The sequence below is a fragment of the Macaca fascicularis genome, chromosome 13, assembly GCF_037993035.2.
Source record: "Macaca fascicularis isolate 582-1 chromosome 13, T2T-MFA8v1.1".
Lineage (NCBI taxonomy): Eukaryota > Metazoa > Chordata > Mammalia > Primates > Cercopithecidae > Macaca > Macaca fascicularis.
In genome coordinates this window covers 96,930,377-96,947,407 of record NC_088387.1, presented here as the reverse complement: position 1 = coordinate 96,947,407, position 17,031 = coordinate 96,930,377, and the positions used below count along the sequence as shown (strand labels likewise).

General features: G+C 54.5%; 1 protein-coding gene across 8 annotated transcripts in view; it reads right to left on the bottom strand.

The window, feature by feature from the left end:
• The window catches only part of DNMT3A (DNA methyltransferase 3 alpha), a 109,791-nt gene that overhangs the window by 67,069 nt on the left and 25,691 nt on the right, over window positions 1-17,031 (bottom strand). For 6 of the 8 annotated variants that reach the window (XR_006691758.3, XM_074012186.1, XM_005576392.5 and 3 more), the window contains exons 2-3: window positions 14,830-15,078; window positions 611-715 (exon numbers count right to left, since the gene is read on the bottom strand). Coding sequence is in view for 2 of the 8 variants with exons in the window: in XM_005576392.5 (XP_005576449.1) it covers window positions 611-715; window positions 14,830-14,892 (168 nt within the window). In the remaining 6 variants the exon portion in view is untranslated. Of the gene's footprint in view, window positions 1-610; window positions 716-1,479; window positions 1,602-14,829; window positions 15,079-17,031 lie in introns of all 8 variants that reach the window. The other 2 variants (XM_074012184.1, XM_065527301.2) reach the window with 1 other exon arrangement.

Below are 17,031 nucleotides of genomic sequence, written 5' to 3'. Positions count from 1 at the left end.
TTCCAGAGGGAGGCCAGGAGTCAGGGGCCTGGTCCAAGTCTTAGGCCCAAGACCAGCCAGCCAAGTCCCTGGCCTCTCAGGGCCTTCAGTTCTCTATGTAGAAAACAGGGAAATGTGGCCAGGCGCGGTGGCTCACGCCTGTAATCCTAGCACTTTGGGAGGCCGAGGTGGGCGGATCACTTGAGGTCAGGAGTTTGACACCAGCCTGGGCTACATGGCGAAACCCTGTCTCTACAAAAACTACAAAAATTAGCCGGGCATAGTGGCACATGCCTGTAATCACAGCTACTTGGGAGGCTAAGGTGGGAGAACTGTTCGAACCTAGGAGGTAGAGGTTGCAGTGAGCTGAGATTGCACCACTGCACTCCAGCCTGGGAAACAGAGTGAGACTCCGTCTCAGTAAAAAAGTAAATAAATAAATAAATAAGAAAACATGGAAATGTGAGGGTGGGATTTGAAAAATGGGGTATCTGCAGCTGGAGGGGTGCACCCCATCACCTGGTCTTAAATGTCTCCAGGTTCCTGCAGGACACACATCACTGCCATCGACAGCCCAGGCACATGTGTGTTGTGTGTGTGCACAGGAGGGTGTGTAGAATGTGACACTCACCGGGGGGTGCTTGCGCTTCCTCCCAGGCCTCCCCACCTTCCGTGCCGTGGTGCTGGGCTCTTGGCGCTCCTCCTTGCCACGCGGCTCCTCCTGCTCCTCTCCGTCCTGCAGGCACAGACACAGCCTATGAGGCCAGAGGTGGATCCAAGCAGTGTAGCATTCCAGGCCTGTCAGGGGCTGGCCCTGGCCTCCCTTCCAGCCCAGCCTCCTCCTGTTCCACGAGCCACACTTCCAGGGCTGTATAATATACCTCCACAACCTCCCCTCCTGCCTGGTGAGGCTTGAGTCACCCCTCAGAGCCCCACTTAAAATATATCCTTGGCCAGGCACAGTGGCTCACGCCTGTAATCCCAGCACTTTGAGAAGCCAAGGCAGGAGGATCCCTTGAGGCCAGGAGTTTGAGACCAGCCTGGGCAACATAGTGAGACTCCATCTCTACAAAAAAACCCACACCCATATATAAATATATAAATAATACAGATTTGTATATATATAAATAATACATCCTTAGGGGAACTTCAGGGCAGACCTGCTGCCCCAACAGAAGGCATCTCTCCCTCTTTATTACTACATTTTCTAAACCATAAAATTATAACACAAGCTCTGATAAAGGATTTGAGTTAAAAGTTTATTTATATGAGAAAGTTTTTGTTCACAGGTACACAATTACATTTGTGATCTACTTAAGGAATCACCTTTATTGAAAATAAAATCGCCGGGCGCAGTGGCTCACGCCTGTAATCCCAGCACTTTGGGAGGCTGAGGCCGGCGGATCACGAGGTCAGGAGATTGAGACCATCCTGGCTAACACGAGGAAACCCCGTCTCTACTAAAAATACAACAAATTAGCTGGGTGTGGTGGCACGCACCTGTAGTCCCAGCTTCTAGGGAGGTTGAGGCAGGAGAATCACTTGAACCTGGGAGGCGGAGGCTGCAGTGAGCCAAGATCACGCCACCGCACTCTAGCCTGGGAGACAGAGCGAGACTCCGTCTCAAAAAAAAAGAAGAAAAAAAAGAAAAACAGGTGAAAAGAAATATTAAATTTAGTAATATCTACTTGAAGTCCAGGCAATGCTTAAAATGAACGACCGTGGAAAGTGGAGGACTTGTACAGCTGCGAACATCCCTGCCATGTGGAACTGGCACCATGCATGCCTGCCAGCCTGCAAGAGGGTCTCAGGGACCACCGAATCTCAGCTCCTCTCCATCTCTTGCGTTCACTGAGTTTGGAACAGAAGTTTGTTTTACTCCCTACCCCTCACATAACACCTGTGCAGGGCTGGGCCCTGACGTGCTTGTCTCCTGGGGCACAGAGGCAATAAACCTAGAAAGTCCTGCCTCACTACTCCAGCCTGGCCACAAACCACCCACAAGTCCCTTCTGACTCAGCCGGGCTCTGGCATGACTAATCCCCAGCAGAAATGATGCTGGGGAAGGAGGGAGAAAGACGCCCTGACCCTGCAGACGGACCACAGGCTGTTCTTCATACCCCGCATGATGTCAGGAGCCAAAGATGGCTTTTGGGCCCTCCCCGAGGAGGGTGCCAACCCAGGGAAGTGCTGGCAGCACAGATAGAGAAGAGGGTCCACAGCTCTCCTGGAGACCTGAGTAAGATGGCCCTCAACATCCTACTCAACTTTCATTTTCTGTGATTGCAAAATACCTTGTGGTTTGCCACATTAATTTTTGGTGATAGTGGGACACACAAATGGAAACCTACTGTGACCAGTTGTAGACGTAAGACCAGCAGGAAGAGCATCCCTGGCCCCTCCATCCATCCTCCAGCTGAGGCATGTCTGCAGGGCAGACCATCATGGCTCAAGTTCTGGGAGGCCTCCAAAGACATGCACATGGAAGGTGAACAGAGGTGCCCGGTCTTAGCACAGGTGGTGGCCACAGTCAAGCTGGAGACAGGCAGAGCTCACACAAGAGATAGAGAGAGAATGCTCGGAGGTGCAGAAGAGGTGTGTTGTGGGAACAAGGAAGGGGAGAGCTGCCAACGCCAGAGACCAAAGCTGTCTGAGAAAGATACTGAGGATGAGGAGGCTTAGCTAGGGGTCAGAACGGCTGACCTTCAAGAGCACCGTCACTAAGCTGTGCAGAGTGACATGGCAGTGTGGGCTGGAGAAGGGCCAAAGAGGACAATTTAAGGAGCACAGCGGAGGAAGCATCTGGAAAGGACGCCAGGGGACTGGGAAGCCCCGTGCTGTCTATGGAGGGAGAGGCCAGCCCCGAGGCTGGAGATCCTTCAGGGGCTCTTTTCAGGAAAGCACAGCAGAGGGGCGGTGGGGGCAGAAAGGCTATGGAAAGAGGAGCCAACTCGTGGGAGCCTTCATGAGGGCTCAGGGTGCCCAAGGGCACACGCCCCATGGGAGGGGAGGCCTGCTGCTTCTGAACCATCTTCTGAAGACCCCAGACCCACCCCCGCAAACGTGTAAGAAGGGATCACACAGAGAGGACATGTTGCCAGTGCAGCTGAGTATTTGTGAACGTTCTGATTGGATCTACGCAACTGCTAAGAATTTCAGACTGAGGTGGGGCTTCTGATCCGATTCTACTGGTGCCAAATGGGCACTGTCTTGATCAGCACTTGTAAAATCACCAGGGGTCATGTGAGGTCATGGAAAGAGCAAAGTGGGCATGAGCCCAGCTTGTCCATTTCCTTGTTACAGTTACAGGAGCAGTCTCTCGGAGCCTCCGTTTCCTCATCCATAAAATGGGGGTATGAAGGTGTCCATCCCGTCTGCTTCTCGGGTTTTGAGAAGACAGCTTCACAAAAAGTCTGCCCCTTTGTCTGTTTTGTTTACTGCCGAATCCCCAGCGCCTAGGGCAGATTCTGGAAAAACTCCTACTGCCCCTAAATTCTGGGCTTTAAACTGTTTCTTTAACAAGCTGCATTTGTGACAGAGGGATTCATTTGACTTCTTTTATTGTGAACTAATCCGAGATGTGAAAGCCAACCAGAGCTTCTGATCAGTGAAAGGGAACCACAGTTACCACACAGCAATGACCTAAAAACAAAGACGCTTGACATTTCATGATGGGCACCAGCTTCCATCGGGCATGTGGAGAAAGCCTTTGGGGGCCCCTACAGGCCACCCCTCTGCCATATGCAGTCCTGCTGGCATCTCTCACCTACACCATGTGTGCTGGGCCTGGAGGTGCTTGGCACATCTTTTTCCCTGTTGGATTCAATTCCATGCAACCCAGCCCAGGGGGGAGGGGTGGACCCCCCGGTGCCAGGCCACCTCTTCAGGTCCTGACAGGTCCAGAGAGGGCGGGGAGTGCCAGGCAGGGGTGCTCTGTGTACCCCACACCTGGTGCAAGGAGCTTCACGGCTGGTCCAGCATTCAGGCCCCGCATGCTTCTGGGCCATGCTTGGAGTCTCCACGAGAGCCAGGTCTGAACAACTCCTGGCCCTTCCCCTTGACATTTGGCTGTAATCGCAGTGTTGTGAAAAGCATGTTCTCTTCCACCGGCTCTTCCTCGATGGAGTCTTAGGGCAAAGCGGGAAGTGATGCTTCTGCTCTGGGCCTGCCTTGAGGTTCCCTCTGCAGAGGGAGGGGGCTGACACGCCGAGAAGGGTAAGCAGATGGCTCGGGCCGTGCCCCTCAACGGCTCCAAGGAAGCGTAGCAAGTGGTTCATTCTTGCATCTGTCACGGGGTCTGTTTTATTCCATATCTTTGCTGATGGGTTGAGCAAAGGAATGTAAAATATGCTTATCAAATCTGCAAGTAGCCCTGAATTAGTAGGCGTTGCTAATACTCTGAAAGAAAAGAATCTGATCTGTGGTGACGTGGAACAGCTGAAAAACAGTAACACGGTTCACGGGAAGAGACTTGAGCCCAGGTTGGTCTCCTCATCTGTCAAGCCAGGGGATTGAATTTGTCCACACTTCCAGTGCAGAGGGGAGGGGCGGAAATTCCAGACAAGTAGGCTTTGGAGAGGGCAGAGCCGGGCTGGGAGTTTCGCTCTGCTCTTTGCTTAGGAGTAACTCAAGCTCTTTAACCTCCCTGAGTCTTGCTCTCCTCATCTATAAAATGGGATGATACCTACTTCACAGTGATGTTATAAGAATTAAATGAGGTGATGTAGCAAAAGTTTGACACGTGATAGTCACTCAAGAACTGCTACCTTCCCCCGCTCCACACATCCTGATTCGTACTTCACTCCCACTCCATCCTCCCCAACCCCCTCCTTGCCTCGTGCAAATCCCAGCACGCCGCCCACCATATGCAGCGATCCCTCACTACCACACAGAGCCCAACATCTGGCGGGTGCTCCTGCCGCAAGATATGTGGCAATACCAGGGCTCTGGGAGCTTTCCAAAATGCAAAGCTGATTATGCCACTCTGCAGAGCTTAAACCTTTGCCATGGGGGTTTCCGGGGGCCAGGAGGATCCAGCCAAGCTCCTCAGCTCATGTGCAGGACGGTCCCCAGGATTTGGCTGGATCACCTTGGTCTCCTCTCCACACTGTGGTCCCAACAGACAGCACCAAGCGCAAAAGCAAACTGCTTCCAGCCTCAGTCCCTGGGCATAGACTCTTCCTTCTGCCCGCACCACCTTCCCGTCAGGTTTATCAGCAAACTGTTACTTGCTTTTCCAGCCTCATATCCTGGATTCTCTGCCCCTAGGCCCCCTCCTCCCATCCCCTGCCTAGACTGAGCTAAAAGACCCTTTCTCTCCTATAGTTTCCCTACCCAGCATGACAGTGGTCAGCTCCTTGAGGGAAGTGTGGGTGTCTGATTCATGCTGGCATCCAGAATGCCTAGACTGATGCACTTAGTCCAAGGCAGGCACTTGATGAATGACTGTCACAGAGTAGGTGCTTGACATGAGTCCATAGATGCAAATAGAGGCACACATACAAATCTACAAACCTGTACAAATACAACTGTATACCAGGTTCCAGTGCCTCTCGGATCTTTACGATTCCAGATTAGGAAACAAGAGGACTAAAACGTCCCTTCTAGACTTAAACATAATTGTCGCTTTGCATTTATATCATTCTTTGCAGCTTTCAAAGCACCTTCACATTTGGTGGCCTGTGAGATTAGGTGGTTCCTCTCTCTAAACTTCTGAGGCTATGATCTGACCTACATTTCAACACTGCTCACTGGATGGATTATTTTAAGCCATATACAACGTCTCATTCTGATGCGCTGGGCTATGACGGTAATAATCTCTCACATTTGCACTGTACATGGTAATTAACAAAGCATCTTCATATATGTTATTTCATTGTATTCTTACACTTTACGGAAAGCAGAGCTGGTATTATTTTTTTCTATTACACAAGTGAAACACCTGAAGCTCAGAGAGATTATCTGACTTGCAGGGATCAGAGAGCCAGGAAAGGAGGGCTTTAGAACCAAAATTTACACCTTTTGTTTACCAGCCCATGGATCTTTCTACTGCAACATGCCACTATACTCTACCACGTCAACAGACACACAGTGACACCATAAAGATAACAGGCAATCCAAAGTCAAGGCACACTGGCATTCACAGGCACAGACACTCTGGGCTGACTGTGCCCAGACACAGGACCCCTCCCCACAAGAGATTTATGTCTCTTGAGGCCCTTGCCTAGAGACAGCCAGCCTGACATACGTGTGTTCCCTTCAGTACTTAAACCGGATGCTACTGACCCAGCATCCGTCGAGCAGATGTCTCAAGTTGGTGCTTGAGTCGAGGGGATGAACTTGCCGGATCTAGCCAGCTACTTGCCCGGGCCCCCTGGGACAAGAAGCATGCACAGCCTTTGCCAGCTGGCTGGCTGGCCTCCCAGGGACTGTCTGTGATCATGGGATTCAGTGAAACAAACTGGCTTCTGCAACAGGCAGAGCCCTGTCCCGGGCTGCCTGAGCACCAGGCTCTGAAGTCACAGCCACACGCTCGCGTACCCCAACGCCATACACATATGCACATATGCTCGCACGCACACCCGTGCCCAGGCCAACCTGCAGAGGCTGATCCCAGCGTGAGGGGTCAGGCAGTGGCCTGGGAATCACTGTAGATGCACATGGGCCCAGAGCCCTCCAAAGCCCCCTACTTTTTCTGATCTCAGTCACCTCCCAAGGCTCATTGGCCCTTTATTTCAATTATTCAACAATATCCAACAAATAATCATTGGCTGCTTAGGTGGTGTCATAATTACTGAGGAAAGCCCTCCATCCTCCTGAAAGGCCACTCTCCTGAAGGGGAGGGGCTGTGTTTCATTGGCGCCTCTGAGTCCCCCACATTTCCTGGGTACTTGCACACAGAGATGTTCCAGAAATGCTAAATAGCTGATAATGCTGGTGCCCGCCTGGTTCCCAGGCCCTCCTGCCAGAGCTGCAGCCCCTTGTCCACAGCCTGTCCACCTGGCTGGGGCTTCATTGTCTTCTGGAGGTTCAGGGTGGGACAGACCTCACACCCACAGAGCAGCATACCTCAGCCCTGTCCACCTCTGAGGTCTCGGTGCCATCACAAGGCCAGACATAGGGGTGCACTCAAAAAATCTATTGAGCACCTACTGTGTACTGGATACAAAGATAAACAAATAGGAAACTCAGTTCAGAGGGAGACAACGACATATAAACAAGTACCTGATGCCATCACAAGGCCAGACATAGGGGTGCACTCAAAAAATCTATTGAGCACCTACTGTGTACTGGATACAAAGATAAACAAATAGGAAACTCAGTTCAGAGGGAGACAACGATATATAAACAAGTACCTGATGCCATCACAAGGCCAGACATAGGGGTGCACTCAAAAAATCTATTGAGCACCTACTGTGTACTGGATACAAAGATAAACAAATAGGAAACTCAGTTCAGAGGGAGACAACGACATGTAAACAAGTATCTGATGCCATGCTGAGCCCAGAGTGGAGTGTGCCACTACTTTGCCTGTGGCCACTTCCATGGCACCAAGCCCACTCATGTCTGCTCCTTCAGCAGCACACCCAGCTCTGCCAGCCCTTGCTTAATAAAGGGGAAGATCCAGATAAAACTATTTTGTAGCCATGTAGCCTCTCTAAGCCCCAGTTGAGAAACCTCTGATCATTATCCTGCTCTGAGTGCCTCCTAACTAATCATGATGACGGAGTGAGTCAATCACTATGCAGAGAACACTCTTTTGCATGCCCTTCCATGCAGCAAAAACATTACGTGGGATGATTATGGGGAATATCCCTAATGCCCTATGGCTCTCTGCAGAGGCAGCTGCAGGGCATGACCAGGCCTCCTGCGCCAAGCCCAGGTGCCACAGAGGAAAGGCTCATGTCCCAATTATCCTGGGATACTGCTCTACCACTCAGCTCCACTCTTCTTTTTTTTTTTTTTCCAGGGTTTCAACATGTGGGCCAGGTTGGTATTGAACTCCTGACATCAGGTGATCCGCCCACCTCAGCCTCCCAAAGGGCTAGGATTACAGGCATGAGCCACTGCACTCGGCCACCTTTTTTTTTTTTTTTTTTTTTTTTTTTTTTAAGAGATGGAGTTTCGCTCTTGTCACCCAGGCTGGAGTGCAATGGCGAGATGTTAGCTCACTGCAACCTTCACCTCCCAGGTTCAGGTAATTCTCCTGCCTTAGCCACCCAAGTAGCTGGGATTACAGGTGTATGCCACCATATCAGGCTAATTTTTGTATTTTTAGTAGTGACAGGGTTTTGCCATGTTGGCCAGGCTGGTCTCGAACTCCTGACCTCAAGTGATCCACCTGCCTCGGCCTCCCACAGTGCTGGGATTACAGGTGTGAGCCACTGCGCCCGGCCCATTCATTTTTGCACAGCTGAGCCTGGCCTTTCCTGCCCTGACCCCGGGCAGCTCACCTTCTCGGCAGGGCTGGGCTCCATCCCTAACCTGGCCATTAAGAGCATGAGGGACCCAAGTGACTATGGCCCCTCACCTAGGCCCCTGAAGGGATCTACAGCCCCTGCATCAGGAGTTAGTTCTCATCATCACTTGCCTTGTTTCACTTTTGTTCAAGGGATAAAAGGACCTCAGGCCTTTTGTGACTGATGACCCAAAGAGAGACAACATTCCCTCTACGTGCTAGGCTCTCAGTGGACTCTAAGCCCACACTACATCCCCACCCATGGTTTCCTACTGTTCTCCCGCACCCCTGCAATTCATAGGGCGGCAGTGGGTCTAAACCACAAGGTGTGGGTAGGCAGGTAGGTAGGTAGGTAGGTAGGCAGGTAGGTGGGTGGGTGGATGGGTAGGTAGATATCCAAAATAAATTACAAAGCTAACTTAACATATGCCATGTCCCGGTGTTAACCACTCGCACACACCATCTCGTCTGAACCTCTCAAGCCAACTAGGAGCCGTTTTCCTGCTCACAGCCATGTTGCCAAGTCACGTGACAGAGTCCAGCTTCAACACAAGCCTGTCTCCAGGGGCCAAACAACCCCCACCCAAGACTGTACTGACTGCAAGGTTAACTAAATTTGACATGTAGTAATGTCCAATTTAAGAGAATTTTAGAGAATCTGAAGCCCAAAATGTAGGTCTTGCTCAGCTCAGGGATGGGCACTGTTTCTATCACAAACCTGCTGGGCGCGCCCAGGCCTCTCCTAACTCCCCGGGGATCAGCGTGTGCGCCATTATCGCTGGCTGGGTTTCTGAAGAGGTGAGGGTGCAGCGGCTTCTTCTGTAGCTATTTAAACCTACTAAGAAGGATGCTCTTTGAAATGACCTTACAGCAACCATTGTCAAGCAAAGAGCCAGCCCTAAGTGACCATGTGGGGGCATCTGAGTGCAAGAAAGGCAGAATGTGCCCAGGAGCAGGTGACAGACTGAGGCCAGCAAGAGTGACTGCCACTGGAACTGGCAGGGACCCCACCCAAGGATGGAGGCCCTTGCACTTGGAGACCAGAGCGGAGAGAGCCCACGAGAAATCAGTGGCTGCCAGGCCTCTGGGCTGGACTTTGATGGGGAGGGGAAAGGAGGAACCGCAGCCCCAATGCTGCCCACAGACACATACACACACACGTGCAAACACATACTTACTGTGTTTCCCTAGCACAAATATACACCCCAGCTGCAGCTTCCACTACGGGCAGGAGAAGGCTTGATCAGAGGAGCTGCCCAGCAGGCCCCACCCAGCCCTGGAGGGTAGGCATGGCTTACCCACCTTGATGTCTTCCTACCCCTCTACTAGGCCCTCCAAGTACGGTCACTCAGTTCATCCAGCAGCCTTGCGGAGCCCTGCTATGTGCTAACTACCTGGAAAGGTACCTATGTCTGAAGAAAGGGAGGGAGGAAGAGAAGAAAAGAGGAGCGGTATGTCCAGAGAGGGAGAGGCAGGGAAGAAGAAGGGCAGGAGGCAGGAAGAAATGGTAAGAAGCTGCGTGTCTGCGGCAGTGCCTCAATCTGGTGTGTGTGCCTGTACACACAGGTGTTGTGTGCAGTTCCTGCTGGAGATGAAGTGCCCCCAGCTTCTGCCCAAGGGCAAGAGCGCTATTATGCGGTGAAAGGCTTTCTCCTGCAGCAGAAGTCCAGGGGAGGACTACGAATTCTCACTGCATCACCGCCAGGAGGCACTGTTCATCCCGTCCCCCTTCATGCAGGAGACAGCCTAAGGAGCACAGAAGCCAGCCTCATTCCAGCCTCAGCACTACCACTCACAAGCTGTGTGACTCTAGGCAAGTGACTTAACCTCTCTGAGCTTCAGTTTAGCCCTTAATAAGATAGAATGATGAAAATAATAGTGTCTACCTTATAGGGCAATTATAAGAATTAAATAAGATAGGCCCGGCACAGTGGCTCACGCCTGTAATCCCAGCTCTTTGGGAGGCTGAGGCGGGCGGATCATGAGGTCAGGAGATCTAGACCATCCTGGCTAACATGGTGAAACCCCGTCTGTACTAAAAAAAATACAAAAAATTAGCTGGGCGTGGCGGGTACCTGTAGTCCCAGTTACTCAGGAGGCTGAGGCAGGAGAATGGTGTGAAATAGGAAGGCAGAGCTTGCAGTGAGCTGATATTGTGCCACTGCACTCCAGGCTGGGTGACAGAGCAAGACTCCGTCTCAAAAAAAAAAAAAAAAAAAAAAAAAAAGAATGGAGTAAGATAATGCACGCACATAGCGCCCAGCAGAGTCAGTATTCAATGCATCTTAGCCATTGTGTTTCTGAGGCCAGAGGAAAGGGGGTGACATTGAGACCAGGAGCCTGGCCTGGGGCTCTGGACTCCCCTCTGATTGATATTTGGGGATCTGAGGTGGCCCTTGGACTGCTCTTCATCCCCTGTCCTGCTCCCTCTGCCCCCTCCCCCGTCCTCTGCTCCATATTCCCCTCTAAGCTCTCAGCCTCCCCACTGCTTGCCTCCCCACCTACCCTCCACGAGGCCAGCCCCCTCCCTCTGCTGTGGCAACATTTACCAGCTGACTCGCCCTGACCACAGCCCCAGAGCTCGGCCTGCCCCCTCCCCATCTCCCCAAGCAGCCCCGCTCTGCCCACCATATGGATGGCAGCTAGGGTAGGCGGCAGGTGCCAGGGGGACACACACAGGCCACTCTGTACACTCCCAGCCACAGCATGGCTGCCTCAGCCCATCACCCACAGTTCTGCACTCTGCCTCCCTGATCCTGGGCTCCGGGATTATTCTCCTGTGGGAGAGTCTTGGCCACTCTCATTTTCCTTTTCGTCCTATCCGTAAAATATTTCCTGAGCAATGGCTGGGCATGGTGGCTCACGCCTGTAATCCCAGCACTTTGGGAGGCTGAGGTGGGCAGATCACGAGGTCAGGAGATCGAGACCATCCTGGCTAACACAGTGAAACCCTGTCTCTACTAAAAATACAAAAAAAATCCTGTCTCTACTAAAAATACAAAAAAATTAGCCGGGCATGGTGGCGGACGCCTGTAGTCCCAGCTACTCAGGAGGTTGAGGCAGGAGAATGGCGTGAACCCAGGAGGCGGAGCTTGCAGTGAGCCGAGATCGTGCCACTGCGCTGCAGCCTGGGCAACAGAGTGAGACTCTGTCTCAAAAAAAAAAAAAAAAATTCCCGAGCATCTACTCTGTGCTATTCCAGGTCCTGGGGATTCACATGGAAGAAAAGGGCCATGGCTCTATCCTCCAGGCTAGCAGTGGGCAGAAGTTATCTACACCAGTAGTTCTCAACATCTGTGTGCAACAGTATCCCTTGGAGGGATGGTTAGAAGGTGCTCGGCTGGGTCCCATCCCCCGAGTTCTGGCTCAGCAGGTCTGGAGAGGGGCCTGAGCTTCGCCTTCCCAGGTGATGCTGAAGTTGCTGGTTTGGGGATCCCACTTTGAGAACCACTGGTCCCCTGCAAACGGTAATACGAGGCCGACTACAGCCTGGGCTTTGAGGCTTTGACCAGGGAGGAGAAGAGATTAGGGAAAGAGCCCACGCGGCAGAGGGAGCAGCATAAACAAAGACCTGGAGACTCCAGGAAGCATGGGAGTGGGGCTGGAGTGAAAGGTGCATGGAGGCGTGGCCGGGGGCGGTGGGGAGAGGGGGGGCAGAGGCTAGAGGGCCACATGGGGCCAGGCGGTGGAAGGGCCAGTGGTTGGTCACACCCCTTCCATCTGGCTTGCCAAACAGTTCCTTCGTGCATAGTGCCCCTGGCACCTGTGCCAGGCTCACTGGGCTGCAGACCAAGCCTGTGTCTTCCCCTCTGCAGCTACCAGCACCCCTGCCGCAGGCCTGGCTTTCATGGGCTGCTGTGGTGGCTGTCAGTGTCTCTCCCCACCCTCCCTAGGCGGCTCCCTGGAGGTGCTGGAGCCAGCCCAGAGGTGCCAGGGAAGTGTGCCAGGTGAGCCAGCATGCGTAGTGTAGGCGTGGGAGGCTGGGGAGGAGGCCTGGCTATGGCCCGGCCCTTGTCTATCCAGATTGCTGCCATCTTTTGGCATGACCCCTGCCTGCCAGTATGTGAGTGTGCACACTCTATCAGCACTAGGATCTAGGGCTGGGTGTGTGTTTGCTGCCGCTTGAGCCAGAGCAGTTACTATGGGTAGATAATAATAGCAATCGTAATCCCTCATAATTGGACCAGACTTTGCTGTCTGCAGGTCACTTCCATGCCCATGACCTCATCTGACTTCCACAACCACCCTGTAAAACAGGCAAGGCTGGAGTCACTATCCCCATTTTCCAGCTGAGCAAACACAAGCCCAGATGCCCTGAAGTCACATCTCCAGTAAGTGGCATACTCAGGACTAGGACCTGAGATTTCTGACTCCTGGTCCAGCGCTGCTTCTCAATCCTGAACTATTATAATGCAGATCCTGACCTGCTGCAGTCCATCGGCGGGGGCCTGGGGCTCCACAGCCCAGAGCAGCAGCAGCGGCGTGGGAGTACAGTCCAGTAACAGGAGGAGTTTGTCCCAGCTGTCCCCACCACCCCACCTGTGGGGAGCAGCTGACCAGTGACTGCCAGTGCATTGATGGGGAGCTGCGTCAGCAACTGTCAGGACATCGGACCCGGAGTGGGGCGAGGCTCAGGGTCACCTTATCCGACAGAGAAAGCAAGCCAGGCCCAAAAAGGGGAGGGAGTCAGCCATGGCCACAGCTGCCACTCCAGAGCACAGGCGCTGCAGGTGTCTACGGCTGAAGGGCCTGGGTCTTCATGCTGCTTGAGTCCTGAAGGGGAGCAGCCTAGGGGTCCACAGGTATCCAGGACTATTAGTTCATTTCCCATGGGTTCAGAGGGGAGAGACTGATCAGTCGCCCGGGCGCCCTGCCCAGTGGGCCGCAGTGTGTGCTGGCCTTCTGGCCTGCTCTGCCTGACTGGGTGCACACACCCCCGTGGCGTTCTACAGGGTACTGGGCTGGGAAGGCAGGTCCCTGAGCATCATGCGCACTCCTGGGATGTATACGTGTGTCCCTAGCGGGACCTATGCAGGTAGGGCTGTGGGAAGGGCTCGGGCCTGGGAGACAGGAGAATAGGCCCTCATCTGGACCTGCCACTGCCCAGCGGGGCTCAGCTTCCTCATCTGTAAACTAGGGCCATCTGTCCCTGCCCCATTTGTCTCAAGAGTTGTCCCCAAGGACCAAACAGAACCACCGATGGAAAACTAGGAAACAGAAACACACTCTGAAGAATGAGTAAACCTGGGAAGGAGCTGAGCATGCGAGAGGGAGGTCTCAGAGCTGACGCCCTTCAGGTAGGGTGCCTGGCTGCCTCTATCCCCAGAGTGCCCAGGGCCCCCACAGCTGGTGCCAGCTGTCCACCTTTGTTGCAAAAGAACCAACTGCTGCCCCCATGAGCATGCCCGGTTACTCCCAGACACCACCAAGCATCACAATGTCCAGCGCTACTCAGGGGAAGGGGAGCAGGCAGAGGGGACTGTGGACAGAGGCACAGCAGATAGACATGCCAGGAAGGCCTACGGCCATCATAAGATCCCCTGGAGGGTGGCAGTGAGTTCACCATTCCATTGACAGAGGGCAACACAGTCCAGTGCTGGGGGTTAAGGGGTAGCTTTTCCTATCATGGGGACACAGCTTGGTAAGGTCCCAAGGCAGCCTGTGGGGACCCAGCAGGGACTCCCGTCAGTCTGATGTAATCTCCTCTGACTGATTCAGGCACAACCTGGAGTTCAGCAGAAGGGTGGAGAGGCCACCCCCAACTAGATTCTGAAAACATGGAGGTCACCAGCTCCGTGGCTAAAAGCCATACCAAAGATCACCCAGCTACATTCACTTGGAGTCTGGGGTGGGGGGCAGGGACAGGAAATCACCATCTCCAAAGTGCGCTGGCGCCACACTGAGCCCAGCCTGTGCCTCCGTCCGTGTGGGAGGGTGGGCCCCCGCGGAGTCGTGTTTACTGTGCCCCACCCCAGAACTTGTCTTTGGCCCCCTAGAAGCTACTGAACACCTTAAGGAAACAGAGGCAGCTAAGAGAGAAAGTGATTCACCTGAAGGCTCACGGCTAGTAAGAGGCGGGTCTGAGAAGGAATCCACGTTCTGGACTCTTCGGCCTCACAATGGCACAGACCTGGGCTTTGAGCCACTGTGCGAATGCCATGGTGGTTAAAAGCCTGGGTCCTGGAGCCAAATGCCTGCTCCACCACCAGAATCGAACCTCTGCAAGCCTCCGTTTCCTCATCACCCAAACAGGGATGTGATGGTCCCACACCCTGTCGTGAGCACTGAGTGATGTGGTCACGCGCTCAGTATGAGGAGCTGGCTGTCATCACGTGGGGACAGGGCTCTCCCTCTCCCAGGCCAGAGGGTCCCCAGCAGAGCCCACTGCTCACCTTTCGGTCCTCCTCCCGCTCTGCAGCAGAGCTGCTGGTGTCCCCGGGGCCGCTGGAGGGCATGGCGGGCGGCTGGGCGCTGGGAGGCAGGCTGGGGCTGCGTGGGGCTGGGGGGCTGCTGGGCTTTGGGGAAGGAATTATCGTGGTCTTTGGAGGCAAGAGTTAAAACTTAAACATAGATCCTGGTGTTGAGCCCTCTGGTGAACAATGCCTCTGTCAGCCTGTGGGTGAGGGCTTCGATGGCTCCACCTGTGGAGGAGAGAAGAGGATCAGTGAGGCAGAGCACCCCACCCTCCCTGGGTCAGGCCCTCAGCCCAGGGCCACACCTGGCCTAGGAGGCCTGGGGTCTTGCTCCTCCTCCCGGCCTCACCAGCACCCCACAGAGCAGGGAAACCGAGGCAGGCTCCCCTCAGGGCCACCTCCTACCCCAGCAGCCTCTGAGAGCCTTGGAGGTGGCAGCAGTCTCCCCTCCGTGTCGCGGTGGCCAATGGGTGCCACTTCTGGGACCTCCAGCTGCCTCCGCCTCTTCCCTTCTCTTCATTCACAGCCGCTCTCTCCTTTGAAAGCTTCCCGCATCCTCCCTCCCACCCCAACCAGCCCCTGGGAAATCCCAACCTCCCCCAGAGGCCCCCAGCCCGGCTACATTTTCCTTCTAATCTGTCCTCACCCCCACCCCCACACCTCCCGCCACGTGGAGGAAGTGAGTGCAGTCACAGGATGTAATGAAATGAATGTCACCTCACTTCAGGACCGGCGCCTGGGCCCAGAGAAAGCTGAGGTCTGAGCTCAGGCTGCAGGCCTGATTGGCTCTGGCCTAGGAGGGAGAGGCCGAGGCCACCGTCACGGCCACGGCCACGGCCACGGCCAAGGCCACAGGTCACGGCCACACTGAGGCAGGAGTGAGGCTGCTCTCTCCCCCACCCCATGTACCAGCCCCATTTGCCTGCAGAGCTGGTGGGCTTGAGGGGTCCTCTGAACCCACATGGCTGAGTTTTAGGGGCTTTTCTTCCCTCTGCTCCAGGTGTAGGCCTCAAGCCAGTGAAATAACAAAGCCTGCAGCTCAGGCCACAGCTGGGGTGGGGGTGTTGCTGCCTCAGCCCCCTCACTCAGAGACACACAAGAGCTCCCCTGCTCCCCACCCCCGGAGGAGGCGGCCGCCAAGCCCCTGCCTCGAGTGTGCCAGGGCCCAGGAGGGGATTGGCAGGCGAGGGAGAGAGGGAGGCAGGCTGGATCTGGGCCCACCCACACCCTTCCCCTTCCAGTTCCTGGTTCTGCTTCCCCAGCTCCCCCTCCCTCCTGGCCTTCTCCTCCCATCCCCCTCCAGCCAGGGCTCCCTGGAAAACCAGGACCGGGAGACAGCGCAGGCTCGGCTCTCCCACAGGCCCAGCCCCTTTCTCCAGGGGTGCATTGTTGCCTGGGAGTGGGTGCCCCAGCCCTGGCTCTGCCAGGGGGTAGTGGGAGGAAGGAGCTGGCGGGAGGAGCTTCTCAGGGCCAGGACAGGAAGGGTTCCATCAGATCAACCCAGAAAGGCTGGAAGTGGGCCTGCCCCACAGCTGAGCCCTGAGGCAGCCCAGGTGCACTGGGTCCATTCCCCATACCCCCACGAAGGTTTGCTGCCCAGGGTCCCTGAGAAGGTGAACGGCAGCGGAGAGCAGCTCCACGGGCCACATGCCACTCAGGGCCTGGCTCGTGCTCTGCATCCAGGCAGCTGCTGTGCTGTGCCCAGTTTACAGGTGACGCTAAGATCGACAAGGCCAGGACCCATCGGAGGCATGAACCCAGATCTCTCTGACACTAAAGCTCTGAGGGGTTGGGTTCACGTCCCCCAACACACACCACAGAAGCAACTCTGAAGATCCCAGCAGAGAACTGGTCCAACTCAGAAGCGCACGGCTCCCAGCCCTTAGCAGCCAATGATTCCCTGTCAAGCCCCACTCCCATTTGTTACCACAGACATCTCCAGCCACCCCAAAACCAAAACCTTCAAAAGGGTCAGAAGCTAAGAGGGGCAGAGTCTGGTTGGAAAGAACGTTGAGCCCGAAGTCCGTAAGGGTGGGACCTACTCCTGATGGAGGCTTCCCCAGTCCTCAGTTTCCCCACCAATGAAACGGGAGAGCAGGACCCCTTCTATTAATAGCTCTGACTGGCCAAGGAAGCTGTTGCAGCCCCAAGGCCCAGTGGACACGTGAGGGGCTGACAAGG